At 43.2% G+C, this 16,332-nt stretch overlaps 1 protein-coding gene across 5 annotated transcripts in view; it reads right to left on the bottom strand.

The window, feature by feature from the left end:
• Rttn (rotatin) overlaps positions 1–16,332 on the bottom strand; it is a 159,801-nt gene that overhangs the window by 127,607 nt on the left and 15,862 nt on the right. For all 5 annotated transcript variants that reach the window (XM_074069655.1, XM_074069654.1, XM_074069656.1 and 2 more), the window contains one exon: positions 76–246. In XM_074069655.1, the coding sequence (XP_073925756.1) occupies positions 76–246 (171 nt within the window). The remainder of the gene's footprint in view (positions 1–75; positions 247–16,332) is intronic.

The following is a 16,332-nucleotide window of genomic DNA, read 5'->3' as shown; positions in this document are numbered from 1 at the left end:
GATCAAAAGAAATGTGTAACAGGCATTATTTACAATATTCAGTTATCTACAAGTAAGCAGCACTACCTCCCTTACCTTTTCAACAGGGAGAAGTGTCTGTATCAGTCGCACTGTGAATAGTGCAGTGCTGATGAAGGCCATTCTGTGATGCACAAGCATCACCTCTGGTTGTTCCAAACCAATACTGGCTTTACGGTAACACAGGGTTTCTCCAAGGGACCCCAATACCAAAAGCAGTTTCTCTTTCTGAAAACATTTAATAACATGAAACAGAAGAAAACAACTGGTTTTAGGAGCCAGTGTACAAATGAGAATAGTTTAAAAATAAAACAAAATAGCAAAAAACAAAATAAATTTATTCGAGACTAACCCATAGCAGTTGAGATAATAAAACCAAAAAAAGAATGATAAATAGGCTTAAGTTTAAAAACTAACAATTTAAGTATTTAGTAAGAGACATCCTAACTAATAATGAAAATTAAAAACAAATAATAAAACACAAAACTTAATAAGCCATTAATTCATCCTGCCTTCTAGTACTTAATTGCTCCAACGTGGACAGCATGCAGGTAGGTCTCTCCTCAAGTGCTTATTACACTTACTCTGTGCCGAATACAATGGCAAGCATAACAGAAGAAAACATATTAGTACAAGAGACATGGTCTCTGACCTCAAATGATCTCAAAATTACTAGGTAAGTGAAAATAAAAGAAGCCAAATATTTAAACATCAAGTTATATAAACTCTTTCTTCAAATAATAAGGTTGCTTCAAGTCGTAAATGTTTTGTCATCATGAATTCCTAAATAACTTACTTAGACATTGTACCCTTTAAATTAAAAGGTATACATAAATATGAAAAAAGGTAAAGTATAATTAGACTGATTGCAAGTCATACTAATATAAACCAAAATAGATCCTAGCTATGCTCACATGCCCATAAACTAGCTGATAAAATGACAGCCGCTGTAAGATATGTATGGTAGAGCAACAACAAAAAAAGCAATGGAATTCTTGCTCTCAATTTCCTACTGAAAATAAAGTATATGAAAATTAAAATAAGAAATAATGTGCAAACTAAGAACAAAGTCAGCTCATAGCAGGCCATCAGTTCAGAATTTAGTAGCAATGCATCATAAAGCAGAAAAGACTGCTTGTCAATGACATTTCAATGACAGGAGTGACAGAAGAAATGTAAAAATTGAAGGGCAGTCAAGCCCAGGAGTGTGGACTGTGGTAAAGCTCCTTAGTGCTTAAGTCTAATTTATCATGGGAAAGGAGAAACACAGGCTGGATTTAGGATGATATACTCTAGGTCAACCTAATATTTACAAGTGCTTATCAGTAAATTTTCTATTTTAACAAAAAAACTTTGTGAAAATCTTTATATCTTAAAGCGAAATTAAAATATTCAATTTTAGAGGAAATTTTCATTTTACTATGCTAAACCAACTTAGTTACAGAGTGTCAGACACAAATGAACTATTTGAAAATATTGCAAAATTTGATTATTATATCCTCAGGAATTTGAGTTGATAACACATTGTTTTACTCCTTTAATGACTCTACAAAAACACTGCTTCTATCTTTCTTCCTAAAACTGACAAAAGTAGGGACATTAAAAAATTTTACTTGTGTTTGCTTCTTTTAATATATAACTAAAGAAAAGGGATGTTTCCCAGGAGTCATTTATTCCTTTTAAGCAAGGAAATCAAATACAACTTCAAGCAGTGATGTTTAACTTAGCATTCCTCACATACCAATTGGCACATGTATAACAGATTTAACCTTTAAAGTAAAAATAATTAATTTAATCATGAAAGATCAGCAGCCAAAAGTAAAAAAAGTGAATGACTAACTCTTACAGATAAATGTTCTGGCCAAGAAATTTTAATTTAAGAAACAACTGATAAAGCATTCCTCACACTTCTAAAGAAAAAAACTCACTTGTTGAAAAACTTCAATATGTGACAGTGACATCTCCTAAAACTACTACAAAATAGTGTGAGAACCTTAAGAACTAAAGAAAAACCAAGATTAAGAACTGTTATCAGAAACTGAAGGGTTTGAAGTATATCCATACCCATTTATAAAATAGGTAGTTTGCCTCTTTTCATTAAAAAATTAAAAGTTTGGATTTTTCACACATGGCATATAGTTGGATGCTGAATATTCTCATAGGTCCATGCGTTAAAGCCTTGGTCTCCAGGGAGGCACTACTAGGAGATGCTGCAGACCTTTAAGAGGTAGGACCTCAGCCTAGCACAGGTAGCTCACACCTGTAATCCTAGCTACTCAGGAGGCAGAGATCAGGAGGATCATAGTTCAAAACCAGCCCCAGGCAAATAGTTTACAAGACCCTATCTTTAAAACATCCATCACAAAAAATGGCTAGCACAGTGGCTCAAGCAGTAAATCACCTGCCTAGCAAGCATGAGGTCCTAAGTTCAAACCCCAGTGACCCTCCCCCACCGAAAAAAAGAGGTAAGGCCTCATGGGAGGTCCTCAGATCAATGGCGGCATTCCCTTGAAGGGGACTGTGGAAACCCAACCTTTTTGCTCCCTGGCCATGAGGTAAATTAAGCAATTTGCTCTGCCACACACCCACTGCATAGCCATCCCATACACCTATTAGAGGCTCGAAGCGATGGGTCTGTCCAGTCTTGACTGGAAACTCTAAAACTGTGAGCTAAAATAACCCTTTCTTCTTGATAAGTTGATTATCTCAGGTATTAATTTCCTTGTACTGAGGGAAAGCTGGCTACACACATGGGTGTGAGAATTAGGTAAGCATCTGTACTATCTGTATTTTAATTTTAATTATTTTTTATGTTCTGACCTCTACTTGCAAGGATTTTCAACACCCTACAACAAAATTTAATCAGATATAGACAGAAAATAAAAAATAAAGGGAAAGCAAATAATTATACAAATCAATGTATTTTTGTGACTAAATAAACTTTGATTCTACTTCATGGACAGGTGAAAAGAAAGGGAAGAAGAAATATAGACCTTACATTATCAATTTACATTAACAAAACAGACTATCAATCCTTTAAGGTTGATAGTAAGGTTGATAGTAAGGTTGATAGTAAGGTTATCATATAACTTCAAAATAAAAAATACAAAATGTCAAGGGACTTATCATATATTTAAATATCAAAAATTTACAGTTTCCAATTACATGAAGATATACTTTGATAGTCTATAGATCTAAGTATTGTGTTGTTTGTGTGTTAGTCAAGCAAAATATTATCTACCAAAATACTTCCTGCAAAAAAAAATGTATAAAATATAATGCCATACTTTCCAATTATCTTCCCTACTGAAAGGCAAGCAGCAAAATTCAGGGCACTTGTCCACACCTTGAGTGATTATTCTAAGGTTGAACCAGAATTTACACAGTAGATTACTATACATGTAAGTCCCTGATAACTTACAGATAAGCTACTTACTGAAATAACATGATTAAAAACTATGTACATTTCCACTTCTGACCATGAAGTAGGAATAAGGACTATTCTTATCTCCCAAAGAAATCAACTAGTAAACCGCACAAAGTAATGAAAACATCAGATACTGAACAGTAAGCAGTGTAGGGCTAGGATGCCAAGGAGAAGGAAAGTAAGAATTAAGAGCCCTACTACATGAGAAAACTCAAGCAAGAAACTCTTAAGAAGTCTGACAGTCAGTTGACTTAAGAAGACAAAGATGCCTGTGAAAGTTGAGATGATGAGGAACTGTGGGACATGCCCAGACATGAGACAGTGAGGCAAAGAAAAAGATTAAGAAGCTGAAATAGGGCTCCATTCAGAACTGCAGAAATTGGGTGGCTGATGTTTTAGCTAGACACTTCATAAATGCAGGCCAAAAGTCACCACTGGGATTTAAACTGAACATTCCCAGGGTTCACATAGTACAAGAAAAGATTCAAACTGAACCAATCAGAGTAGAGTCACCAGTTATCACATCAAACAAACTCCAGAGTAGAGCTTAACCCCATGTAAAGTTACTCTAGATTAGGCTTTCTTAACCTCATTACTACTGATAACTTGAGCCAAACATTATTTTATTGTAGAGAACTTTCCTGACTTCTATCTACTAGATACCATAACATAACTCCACATGTGACAACCAAAAATATTTCCAGACATTGCCAGATGTCCCCTAAAGGGCAAAATTGCCCCATGTGAAAAATCACTGTTCCAGACCCTTCTAACAAAATTTAAATAGGCCTTAAAGAAATGAGACTGCTTCACAAGTAACTTAGCTATTTGTCAGAACAGAACCCAACTCAAAAAGGACAAAATTTTAAAAAATTAACACAAGTTAATAATTTCACTTGTCATCATAATGCATGCCTATAACCTCATTACTCAGAAGGCTGAAGCAGGAGGATTGCCAGTTTGAAGCTAGCTGGGGCTATGTAGTAAGACTGTGTCTCAAAAAAGAAAATGAAAAAATTAAGAACTTCTGCTACTCAAAAACCTAGATGATCATCTCAATAGCCACAGAAAAAAGATGTGACAAAATCTAATACCCATTCATGATTTAAAAAAAAATTCATCAAACTAGGAATATAGGATTAAAGTTCTTTCAATTTTATAAAGGCATCTACAAAACTCCTGGAGCTAATGTCATGCCTAGCAATGAAAGACCAAATGCTGCCCCTCTCAGATGAGGAAAAAGGCTCTCGCCCCGTCTATTCACATTGCATTCAAGACAACCAAAACAATGGGGCAACAAAAAGAAATGGAAGGAAACACAAATTGGGGAGGAAGAAATAAAGCTGTCTTTGTCTATGTTCACAGACAGCCTGATCCTAAAACTGTTTTTATTCACAGATAACATAATACTACAGAAAAAAATTCTAAGGAACCCACCAAAGCAAAAGAACAAACAAAAACTATGAGAACTAAGTGCAGCATGTCACAGTATAAAAGATGGACAAATAAAGCTCAATTGTGTTTCTATATTGTAGGAAGGAATGATGAATTTTTTTAAAAATTCATTCAGAGTGCATTAAAAAGAATAAAACATTTAGTAATAATTTTTTTTTCTTTAAGACCTAGAATCAGGGCTGGTGGAATCGTTCAACTGGTAGAGCACCTTCCTAGCAAGCATGCAACCCTGAGTTCAAGATCCAGTACCACCATGATCTCTAAAAAACAACAAAAACCTCAAATCATTCACTGAAAATAAATGTCAGCATCATTAGTCACTAGAGTAATGCACATTAAAACCAAATCAAGATACCATTACCCATCTATTAAAATGTCAAAAAAAAAAAACTGAATATACAAGATGATGGAGAAAATGTGGAAGACCACAATATCCATAGAAGCCTTACGTGTAACAACTGAAACCTGAAAACACTCACAAGTACATCAATATGTAAACAGCAGACTGTTTACAGCTACAGAATGTAACACCACTCAGAAATAAAATGAACTATTGACATGCCCAACAACACAGCTACATAGCCCAGTGATCATGCTGAAAGAAAACCAAAAAAGCATTCTAACTGAAAGAGGGCATACACACAAAAGTCTAAAAAATGCAAAGTAATCTAAACAATAGTTTTATATCTATGTCAAAATCTACTGAAAATGTTGAACATGTACAACTTATTTTATTTTGAAAAGCTGCTATACACAAAAAACACATATATTCAAACAGATATGTATAAGCAAAAAGAAATGTGCAAAATCTCTTGCAAAGAAAATATTTTTGAAATATAAAAAGGTATACTTAAGAACATGTTGTATCTTTCAATTTCTGAAGGAAGTCTATGATTCAAAATCCAGAACCAATTTTTTTTAAAAAAGAGACAGAAAAATCCAACCACATGAAAATGCATAAATGAATAAAGTGTTTCACAGCCAGAAGCATCATTAGTATACTCAAAAAAAATCTAAATAGGAACAAAGAATTGCAACTTCTCTTAAAAGTAAAAAAAAAAAAAAAAAAAAAAAAAAAAAAACCCCAGGCATGGTACTGCAAGTCCTGTAATCTCAGCATTTGGGAGATGGAGGGAGGACAATTATGGATTTGAGGCCAGTCTGGGCTAAATAGTAAGACCTGGTCCAAAAAAATGGAGGGAGGGAGGAAGTAAGGGAGGGAGGGAGGGGGGGGAGGGAGGAAGGAAGGAAGGAAGGAAGGAAGGAAGGGAGAGAATGAAAGAAAGAAATTGAAAAGAAGAACAAAATATCAATGACCCAAGAGAAAAATGGATAAAGGTGTGGAGAGTTTACAAGAAAAAAAAATATAAATTACTCTTAAAATTACCAAAAAGATGCTCACCTTTATTCATACTACAGTGCAAATTTATGCTAAACTAACATAAAATATCTCATTCATCAGAATTGTAAAACTCTGAGGTTTGATTGCACTACTGCTGGTGGGTGAAGGAATACAGGGGAAAACTGACAGTATTTATAATTAGAAATATATTTACTTTTTGAAAGACACTCACTTAAGTAAGTCTACCTTGGAGACACACTTGCACAAGTATGAAATGACAAGGGTATTGTATTAGACATTCTGTTCATCAGTCAGAGAGAGAGACTAGATGAATAAATACACAATGAATCATGGCAACCAATAAAAAAGAATGAGAAAAAGAATATTCCACATACAGAACAACCTCCACACCTACTACCAATGCATTCATGATATATTAAGTTACAAAAACAAAGCATAAAGAAGCATATTGAAGAGGAAGATAGCCCTGGAACAGGGTTGTAAAACATGGTAAACTGTCAATTAAAAGCTGTAACCTTGGACAGAGCTGTGAGGAATTGCCCATTAGAGCCCTGCAAAAGCTCAGGACCGAGATAAGAGGCACCAAGCAGAGATAAGCACCCATTCCTGCCCTTCTTTGTCTCCACTTGTAAATAAACTTCCCAAAGCAGGTCTCCCCTGCTGTTCTTATCTAAACAACACTAGGTTCCTAGCTCACTACCAGCCCAATTAACCTAAACAATCTAACTCACTGGTTAGGACACCACGACCTGAGCACATCTTTGTAACCTGATGCCCTACACTACCTTTTAAATATCTTGTGAATCCTTTGTTCAGGGCTCAGACACTGGTACACGTCTGGGCCCCGCTAGCGTAAAAATAAAAAAACCTGAGTTCTCCACTCCTCTGAGTGTCGCTTGGTTTCTCCTCTGACTACCCTGCCATAACATCTTGCAGGCCCCAGCGAGATTCCAAACGACTGGCCCCTTGTGCCACCAGCTGGCAGCTGGGCTGCGTTGGAGTAGGGAGGGACACAGGACTGAACGAGGTGGCGCGCCACCCGATGGTATTCCGGGTCCTCCTTCGGCCCAGTGGCACTCCATCTCTCTGAGCAGTCTTGGCCCGGCTTGGACTCCAAAGAGAAGTGGACCAACTCATCTGGCAGCCTCGTCCGGACTCCGTAAGCATCAACCCCGGGAAATCAGTCCTAAGTCAGGTCCCGTCCCACTGGACGGAAGGGGAGCTTGATCCACTCCCAGGAACCTCCAAGAGGAGTTCCACAGGTCAGGGAATCCTCCAAGAAGGGGGGAAGGAAAACTGTAATAACTTCAGAGTGAATGTGTGAGTGAGTGAGCGGCCTGGTTCGTCCTCGCTTCAGGCTCGAGTTTGTGGCCCCATGGCTGAAAAGCTACGGGGTCCGAGTGGGTCTGTTCTGCAGTACCGTGGTGAACCTCATACGGCTCAGGGCAGCGTCGGGGGCATCCCCCAATCCAGAGTCACAAGGCTGACCCCGCCATTAATGCTAAGAGGCACCAAAGTTCCTTCGGGACGCAGCCAGACAGACATCTGATTGGTCCCTTCCCTTGAGGGGGCACCCACCCTTGTTCGTCCTTGCGCCACCGACACAGGGGGAATACATAGGGTGGAAATAGGACATACTTTAATTGCCATGGGTGGAAGGTCTTCAAAACCTACAGTCCTGGAGTGTATGCTTAAACATTTTAAGAAGGGATTCGCAGGGGATTATGGGATTAAACTGTCTCCTGGAAGGCTGTGCACACTGTGCGAGTCAGAATGGCCCACTTTTGGGGTCAACTGGCCCCCTGAAGGCACTCTAGATTTGCCTACGGTCAGAGCCATTTATCAGATTGTAATAGGAAACCCTGGGTACCCCGACCAGTTTCCATATATTGACTCCTGGCTCCAGGTGGCTCAAACCATGCCCTCCTGGATCCGATTCTGTGCTAATAGAAAGGGAGAGAGCAGAGTTTTCGTGGCCCAGGCAATAAAGCCTAAAGACCAGAGTGTGACCAAACCTGTTCTGCAAGAGGATCCAGAAGATGAGCTGCCGGTGCCCCCGCCATACATTCCCAGAGCACCCCCACCATCAGAGCAGCCAGTGCCACCTTTTCCAGACAGCCCACCACCCTCAGTGAGCCCTTCTCTGCCCCGCCAACAGCCTCCTAGTCCCAATGATGTCCCACAACCGTCCCCAGCTTGGAGTCTGAGTCCACAGCCCCTGAGCCGCCGCCTTTGCTCGTCTCAGGCACCAGCCCCTCAAGCCAGGGCCTTACAGATGCCTCTCCGTGAGATGCAAGGACCCCAGCAGGTTGATGCTAATGGCACGGTCCAGCCTGGACGCTCAATCCTTTATTACCAGCCCTTCAGTTTGACTGACCTCCTAAATTGGAGGTAATCATACACCGTCATATTCAGAAAAACCTCAGGCTATGGTTGATCTCCTAGAATCCATATTCCAGACCCATCAACCCACTTGGGATGACTGCCGGCAGATCCTCCTAACATTTTTCAATACAGAAAAACGGCAGCGAATTCTGACAGAGGCCCGCCGCTGGCTCCAAGGGCAAGCCCCAGCAGGAACCCTAGATGCAGAAGCATGGGCAAGAGAGGCAGTCCCTGATGCTCGACCCACTTGGGATTTCAATACAGCAGAAGGACGAGGTGACCTTACTCAATATCGTGCTGCCCTCTTACACGGGCTTAGGGCTGGAGCTAAGAGACCTACAAACATGTCCAAAATTGCAGCAGTTATCCAGAAGCCAGAGGAAACCCCAACTGATTTTTATGAGAGACTCTGTGAGGCCTTCCGAATATATACTCCCTTCAACCCAGAAGCGGCAGAAAACCAACAAATGGTCAATACAGCATTTGTGACTCAATCATATGCTGACATTCGCAGAAAACTTCAAAAACTTGAAGGTCTCGCTGGGATGAATGCCACCCAGATGTTAGAAGTGGTGAACAAAGTCTTTGTAAACCGAGAAAATGAAGAAAAACAGGAAGTTGATAAAGGAATGAAAGCCAAGGTGTCCTTGTTGGCTGCAGCACTGGGGAGGCCAGACCCAACTCAGCAGTCAGCTCCACCACGGAAGGGGAGATCCAATGGGAGAACCCCACTCCGGCGAGACCAATGTGCCTACTGCAAGGAGACTGGTCACTGGAAAAATGAATGTCCCCGTCGCAAGAGGACAACATTGGAGCCTAACAGGATTGCTCCAGGAAAGAAGACAGGATGGCAGCCTGAACCGGAGGCCCAAGATCTCATTGGCCTAGCAGGAATTGGATCAGACTAGGAAAGACCGGGCTCCCTACTACTAGGCCCCCGAGAGCCCACGGTCGAAATGAAAGTCGGGGGCCAACCAATAATCTTCATGGTGGACTCAGGCGCGGAGCATTCCGTGGTCACTAAACCAGTAGCCCCACTCACCCAGCGCAGAGCAACAAAAATTGGAGCCACTGGCACTCAGACTGCCCAGCAGTTCTGCCGACCCCGGACGTGCCAACTCGGAGGGCATGAGGTGACTCATGAGTTCCTGTATTTGCCAGAATGCCCAATTCCTCTGCTGGGAAGGGACTTACTAACAAAGCTCGGAGCCCAAATCACCTTCAACCAGGAAGGGCCTGCAAACCTCACCATGAGGGGACCAAACGCCCTCATCATGGCAGTGACCATGCCCATGGAAGACGAATGGCAACTCTACCACCAGGAAAAGGGGGGCCTGGTGAAGCCCATCTGCCTGCTGGAGGAGTTTCCTGATGTCTGGGCTGAGAACGGGGCCCCCGGCCTGGCTCGCTATCATGCACCTGTAATGGTAGAACTCAAGCCTGGGGCTCTCCCTGTCAGACAGAGGCAGTATCCAATACCACGGGAAGCACGCCTAGGAATTCAGACCCACCTACAGCGGCTGAAGGATGCAGGAATATTAATCGACTGCCAATCGCCATGGAATACCCCGCTGTTGCCAGTCAAGAAGGCAGGGGGAGGAGATTACCGGCCTGTCCAGGACCTGCGGGCAGTCAACAATGCTGTTATCACACTGCACTCAGTAGTCCCTAATCCCTACACTCTCCTGAGTCTCCTATCACCACAAGCCAGCTGGTTCACTTGCTTGGACCTAAAGGACACTTTTTTCTGTCTTCGCTTGGCACCAGTTAGTCAGCCCTTGTTCGCTTTTGAATGGGAAGACCCCCATACTGGAAGGAAAACACAAATGACTTGGACTAGAATTCCCCAAGGCTTCAAGAACTCCCCTACCCTGTTCGGGAAAGCCCTAGCAGCGGATTTGTCAACGTTCCCGGAAGAAAATCCAAGTTGCACTTTGCTTCAGTACGTGGACGATCTGCTCCTAGCAAGCCATGACCGGAAGAGGTGCTGGGAAGGGACGAAGGCTCTGCTAGCCAGACTCTCCGAAGCAGGCTACAAAGTCTCCTGGAAAAAGGCCCAAATTTGCCAACGAGAGGTCCGATACCTCAGATTCATCATCTCAGAGGGACAGCGTGCCCTGGGTCCGGAGAGGAAGCGGGTTGTCTGCTCCATCCCTCAGCCAAAGACCAAGAAGGAGGTCCGAGAATTCTTGGGAGCGGCAGGATTCTGTAGCATGTGGATACCTGGATATTCAGACCTGGCCAAGCCACTTTATGAGGCCACAGCAGGCTCAGGAAAAGACCCTCTAAACTGGGGATTTGAACAAGAAAAGGCTTTCCAGGAAATAAAAAGGCTGTTGACCAGCGCCCCTGCGTTAGGGCTGCCAGACGTAAAACAATCTTTCAATCTCTTCGTCTGTGAGAAAAACCACACAGCTTTGGGGGTCCTCACCCAAACGGTGGGAACCTGGCAACGTCCAGTGGCTTACCTGTCAAAACGCTTGGACCCAGTGGCCTCTGGGTGGCTCCCATGCCTCCGGGCCCTGGCAGCCACAGTAACCTTAATCAGGGAGGCTGACAAGCTCACTCTCGGACAGGACATTAATGTCAAAGTTCCTCATGCGGTCATAGCTCTAATGAATGGACAGGGCCACAAATGGCTAACCAGCTCCAGAATGGCCCACTACCAAGGATTACTATGTGAAAATCCACGAGTCAGACTAGATACTGTACGAACATTAAATCCTGCCACTTTCCTGCCAACAGAAGAAGGGCTCCCAGATCACGATTGCGAAGAAGTGATGGATGAAGTGTATTCTAGCAGGCCAGATCTGATGGATCTTCCCCTCTCAGATCCGGAGCTCGAACTTTTCACAGATGGAAGCAGTTTCATCCAGAATGGACGACGAAAGGCCGGATTCGCAGTCACCACTGCTGACAACCTTATACAGGCTGAAGCCCTACCGCAAAGCTGGTCTGCACAACGAGCAGAACTTTGGGCATTGGTTCAGGCATTACGATATGCAAAGGGAAAACGGGTAAACATCTATACAGACTCTAAGTATGCCTTTGCCACCTTGCACGTGCATGGAGCAATATACAAAGAGAGAGGATTGCTGACAGCAGGGGGAAAGGAAATTAAAAACAAAGAAGAAATTCTCCAACTGCTAGAAGCAGTCTGGGAACCGTCTCAAGTGACTGTCATGCACTGTAGAGGCCACCAAAGGGGCATGGACTGTGTTAGTAGAGGAAATTGCCTGGCGGATCAGGCAGCAAAAAGGGCAGCAGAAGAACTGAGCTCCCCCGAAGTCCCAAAGCAGACCGCCAAGCTTCTGCTGGCTCCGGAACTGCCTCCCTCCCCAAACTACACCAAGGAGGAAGAACAATGGGCAAAAGATGAAAAGGGAATGAAAGAAGAAGGGGGCTGGTGGAAGTTGCCTGACCAGAGGCTCTTTGTCCCCAGTGCTGTAGCAGTCGCTCTGGTAAAACAACAGCACGAGCTAACACACTTGGGGAAAACGGCCCTGGAAAATCTATTGGACAGATACTACTTCATTCCCAAGCCCTCCACCCTGTGCGCCCAAGTGAGTGCTAGATGCATCACGTGTGCACGAAACAATGCGAGTCAAGGGCCTAAGCCAAGCCCTGGAATACAAACTACAGGCACCATGCCTTTTGAGGATTTAGAAGTGGACTTTACAGAGGTCAAGCCCTGTTGAGGGTACCGGTACCTCCTGGTCCTTGTTTGCACCTACTCAGGATGGGTTGAAGCTTACCCTACACGCACAGAGAAGGCACGAGAGGTAGTAAAGGCTCTCTTAAGAGAAGTTATCCCCAGATACGGACTTCCCCTTTCTATCGGGTCAGATAATGGGCCAGCCTTAGTGGCAGAAATAGTTCAGAGCCTGGCCAAGATTTTAAAAATAAAGTGGAAACTCCATACAGCGTACAGGCCCCAGAGTTCAGGGAAAGTAGAGCGCATGAATCGAACCCTTAAGATTACCTTAGCCAAACTCTGCCAAGAGACACAATCTCCCTGGGTAGACATGCTACCTTTAGCCCTGCTCAGGGCACGCTGTACCTCTAGACCCTCTGGATACTCACCCTTTGAGATTCTCTATGGCAGACCCCCTCCCATAATAAACAGGCTCAGGGGGGACCTCAGGCAAATTGGGAGTCTGGACATGTCTCAACATCTCCAGGCCTTAGGAACAACCCTGCGTCACATTTCCCGGGAAGTTTTAGAAAGGGCCCCAATCCCTATGGGTAACTGGGCCCATCCCCACCAACTGGGAGACATGGTATGGGTAAAGGATTGGAAAAAGGAACGGCTCCAACCTAGTTGGACAGGTCCCCACCTAGTCATATTAGCAACTCCTACAGCTGTTAAGGTTACAGGTCTCACTTCTTGGATTCATCACTCCGGGATAAAGAAGGCTGCCACTCCCGTGGACCCCAACAACTGGCAGGCAGTCCAAGATTCAACTGACCCCCTCAGATTAAGGCTCCAGAGGACGTCGCAGCGGAGCACCACTGCCTGAGAGACCTCCAGCCCTGCTCCAACCACACCCCGGAAGCTGGTTGGTCAACACACGGCGGAAGCCTGAGGATTTGCCCACCGGGACACAGATGCATCCCCTTTTCTGTCACCCATACCCTATCCTGCTGATTAGTGTTGTTGCTATACTGTTTGCTCTAGGACTGGCTGTCACTGCTCCCCAGGATTGGAACTTAGGCCAGAGGTTACTATTAGCTTTCTGTTATCTCCTCATAGTTGGGAGCCTAACTGCTGTCCGGTGTTGCCTGTAGCCTAGATTCTAACCTTGAGCATGAGGTCTTTGGTGTGTTATTGTCTTCTAACTTTGATACATTTTGAGGTTGTCCAAATGGGAGGCCAGGATGACTGCTCAGCCTGCATAAGGCCGCTCTCCTTCCAGGGAAAACTGAGGTATGCCTTCACCTTTTATCAGTATCTGTCACCTGTGTGCAGCATATCAATCTCTGAATGCACCAGGGGAGGAACGATTTACTATAAAGGAAATCTGGTGGGTCTGACTGGATCGTGCAAGAACAAGGGCACTATAGGACAGACAGTTTGCTGGAAGAAAAACGGGGACCCCCTAAAGGCATAGAACGATGAAATGACCGGGGGAGGGAACAAACCCCATTATATCTGGGCACCTTACCCTTCCACCCCTCTTCCACATCATTTCACTAAGGGGAGAGTCACAAAGCTGGAAGGGCCACCCACAGGTGATTACCTAGGCGGATACGAGCCTATAGAAGACATTGATCTGCCACCTCCACGGTCCCCGTTAAGACTCCCCCCTGGGACAGGGGAACTTAACCTGGAACCTCAACTGTACAACCTGCTAAATGCAACCCACCGCCTCCTTAATTTTACAAACCCACCATTGGCAGGTGATTGCTGGCTCTGCATGTCCTCGGGTCCCCCCCAATATGTAGCAACCCCAGTAAGCCTCCTCAAGCAGAGAGGGCATGAAGCTCCTCTCAACTCTACCAGTACAAAACCCAGAGTAAGAAATATAAAGCTATTCCAGAAAGCCCCCAGTTGTATCTACAATTCAAAAGGATACTATTCGGTTGGGGAACTGACTGCTGACCAATGCGCTCAAGTTCAAAACTGTACAGCTACTGCCAATGGATGTACAGTTGATCGGCTATGGTGCAGCAGCCCGGGAATCTTTTTGTCTGTGGGACCCTTGCTTATCAGTGCCTGCCAGCTAACTGGAAGGGCATTTGTACACTGGCATTCCTCACCCCCCAAATAACATAGTGCCCAATAATCAGACCCTCCCTGTGCCTTTAATAGCTCACTCACGGTCAAAGAGAGCTATCCAATTTATACCCTTATTGATTGGACTGGGGATAACAGCTGGGATAGGAACAGGCATAGGAGGAATTGCTTCATCAGCCGCATACTATAATCAGTTATCCGCAGAGCTAACAAGTGACATAGAGCAAGTGGCAAAGTCCATAACAACTATGCAGGACCAACTGGACTCCCTAGCATCAGTGGTCCTCCAAAACCGGAGAGGGTTGGACTTACTCACTGCCGAAAAGGGAGGGCTTTGCCTTTTCTTAAACGAAGAATGTTGCTTTTATGTAAATCAGTCGGGAATAGTCAGGGATATGGCCCAGCAATTGCAGGACCGAGTCGCACGTAGAAGGCAGGAATTAGCAAATTCCTGGAACAGATGGAGCAATATCTGGAACTGGGCATCGTGGCTTGTTCCCTTATCTGGCCCTATCTTTATGCTTCGATTGGCACTGATATTTGGTCCATGCATTCTTAATGCCATAACTCGCTTTATTAGCTCCCGGATGGAGGCGATAAAGTTGCAGCTCTTAGTGACACAATATAGGCCTTTGGGACAACAAGAATCCTAAGGAATTTCTAAAGTCTAGTGTTGATGCTTATCCAAAAGTGGAAAAAAGCATCAAAAGGGGGGAATGAAGAGGAAGATAGCCCTGGAACAGGGTTGTAAAACATGGTAAACTGTCAATTAAAAGCTGTAACCTCTGACAGAGCTGTGAGGAATTGCCCATTAGAGCCCTGCAAAAGCTCAGGACCGAGATAAGAGGCACCAAGCAGAGATAAGCACCCATTCCTGCCCTTCTTTGTCTCCACTTGTAAATAAACTTCCCAAAGCAGGTCTCCCCTGCTGTTCTTATCTAAACAACACTAGGTTCCTAGCTCACTACCAGCCCAATTAACCTAAACAATCTAACTCACTGGTTAGGACACCATGACCTGAGCACATCTTTGTAACCTGATGCCCTACACTACCTTTTAAATATCTTGTGAATCCTTTGTTCAGGGCTCAGACACTGGTACACGTCTGGGCCCCGCTAGCGTAAAAATAAAAAAACCTGAGTTCTCCACTCCTCTGAGTGTCGCTTGGTTTCTCCTCTGACTACCCTGCCATAACAATATAGTCTACCTTGTATATAAGCTATAGGGAGGTGGTAAGAATCTATATACTCCTTTGCTTATATTTTGCAAATAATAAAATAAAAATAGAAAGAATAAACCAGAAAATAAAATTAAAATGACTACCAATAAAGAAAATATCTTAAAGGGAACAGATCACAAGGAGACATTTCTGAGTTACATTTTTATGAAGAGAAAACAATTCCCAAAGTGGAAACAAACTGAAACAAATCTAACTCTAACAACATAACATAACATAAGAGAAGAAAATTCTTTCAAGTGACATTAAGGAACAGTATTCTGACTGTGTATCCTACATTTAATCTAAGTCAGAAAGAACTGCTGGGAAATGTTAATCTTTTTAAGAGTGGTTCTTCATACTACTACGGTCATTCCGTCTTACATATGCCAAAGGTTAAAGCAATTGTTTTAATACTGCTAGTAAGTCTTTCTACAAGCAGACCTACAAAGAGTACAATTCAAAATCAGGAAATAAAAACTCATGATTTTTTAAATTATATATTTCCTAGTTCTGCTTGTGAGTATGAAGAATGACATCACAGTCCTCAATGACCTATATTGGTCTTGACAGACCTTCTGCCATTAAAGTAACCAGGATCGCTGGAGAAATAACTTGCTCAGGAACATGGACAAAATAAGCCTAGAATATATTATACCAAAAGAAAAAAAGAGTTGCAACGATAACTGAGAAATTAAATCAGCTTAAGAAAACCAAAATTAAATAAAATA

The sequence above is a fragment of the Castor canadensis genome, chromosome 4, assembly GCF_047511655.1.
Source record: "Castor canadensis chromosome 4, mCasCan1.hap1v2, whole genome shotgun sequence".
Lineage (NCBI taxonomy): Eukaryota > Metazoa > Chordata > Mammalia > Rodentia > Castoridae > Castor > Castor canadensis.
The sequence above is the reverse complement of the archived record's forward strand: the minus strand, read 5'-3'. Positions and strand labels throughout refer to the sequence as shown.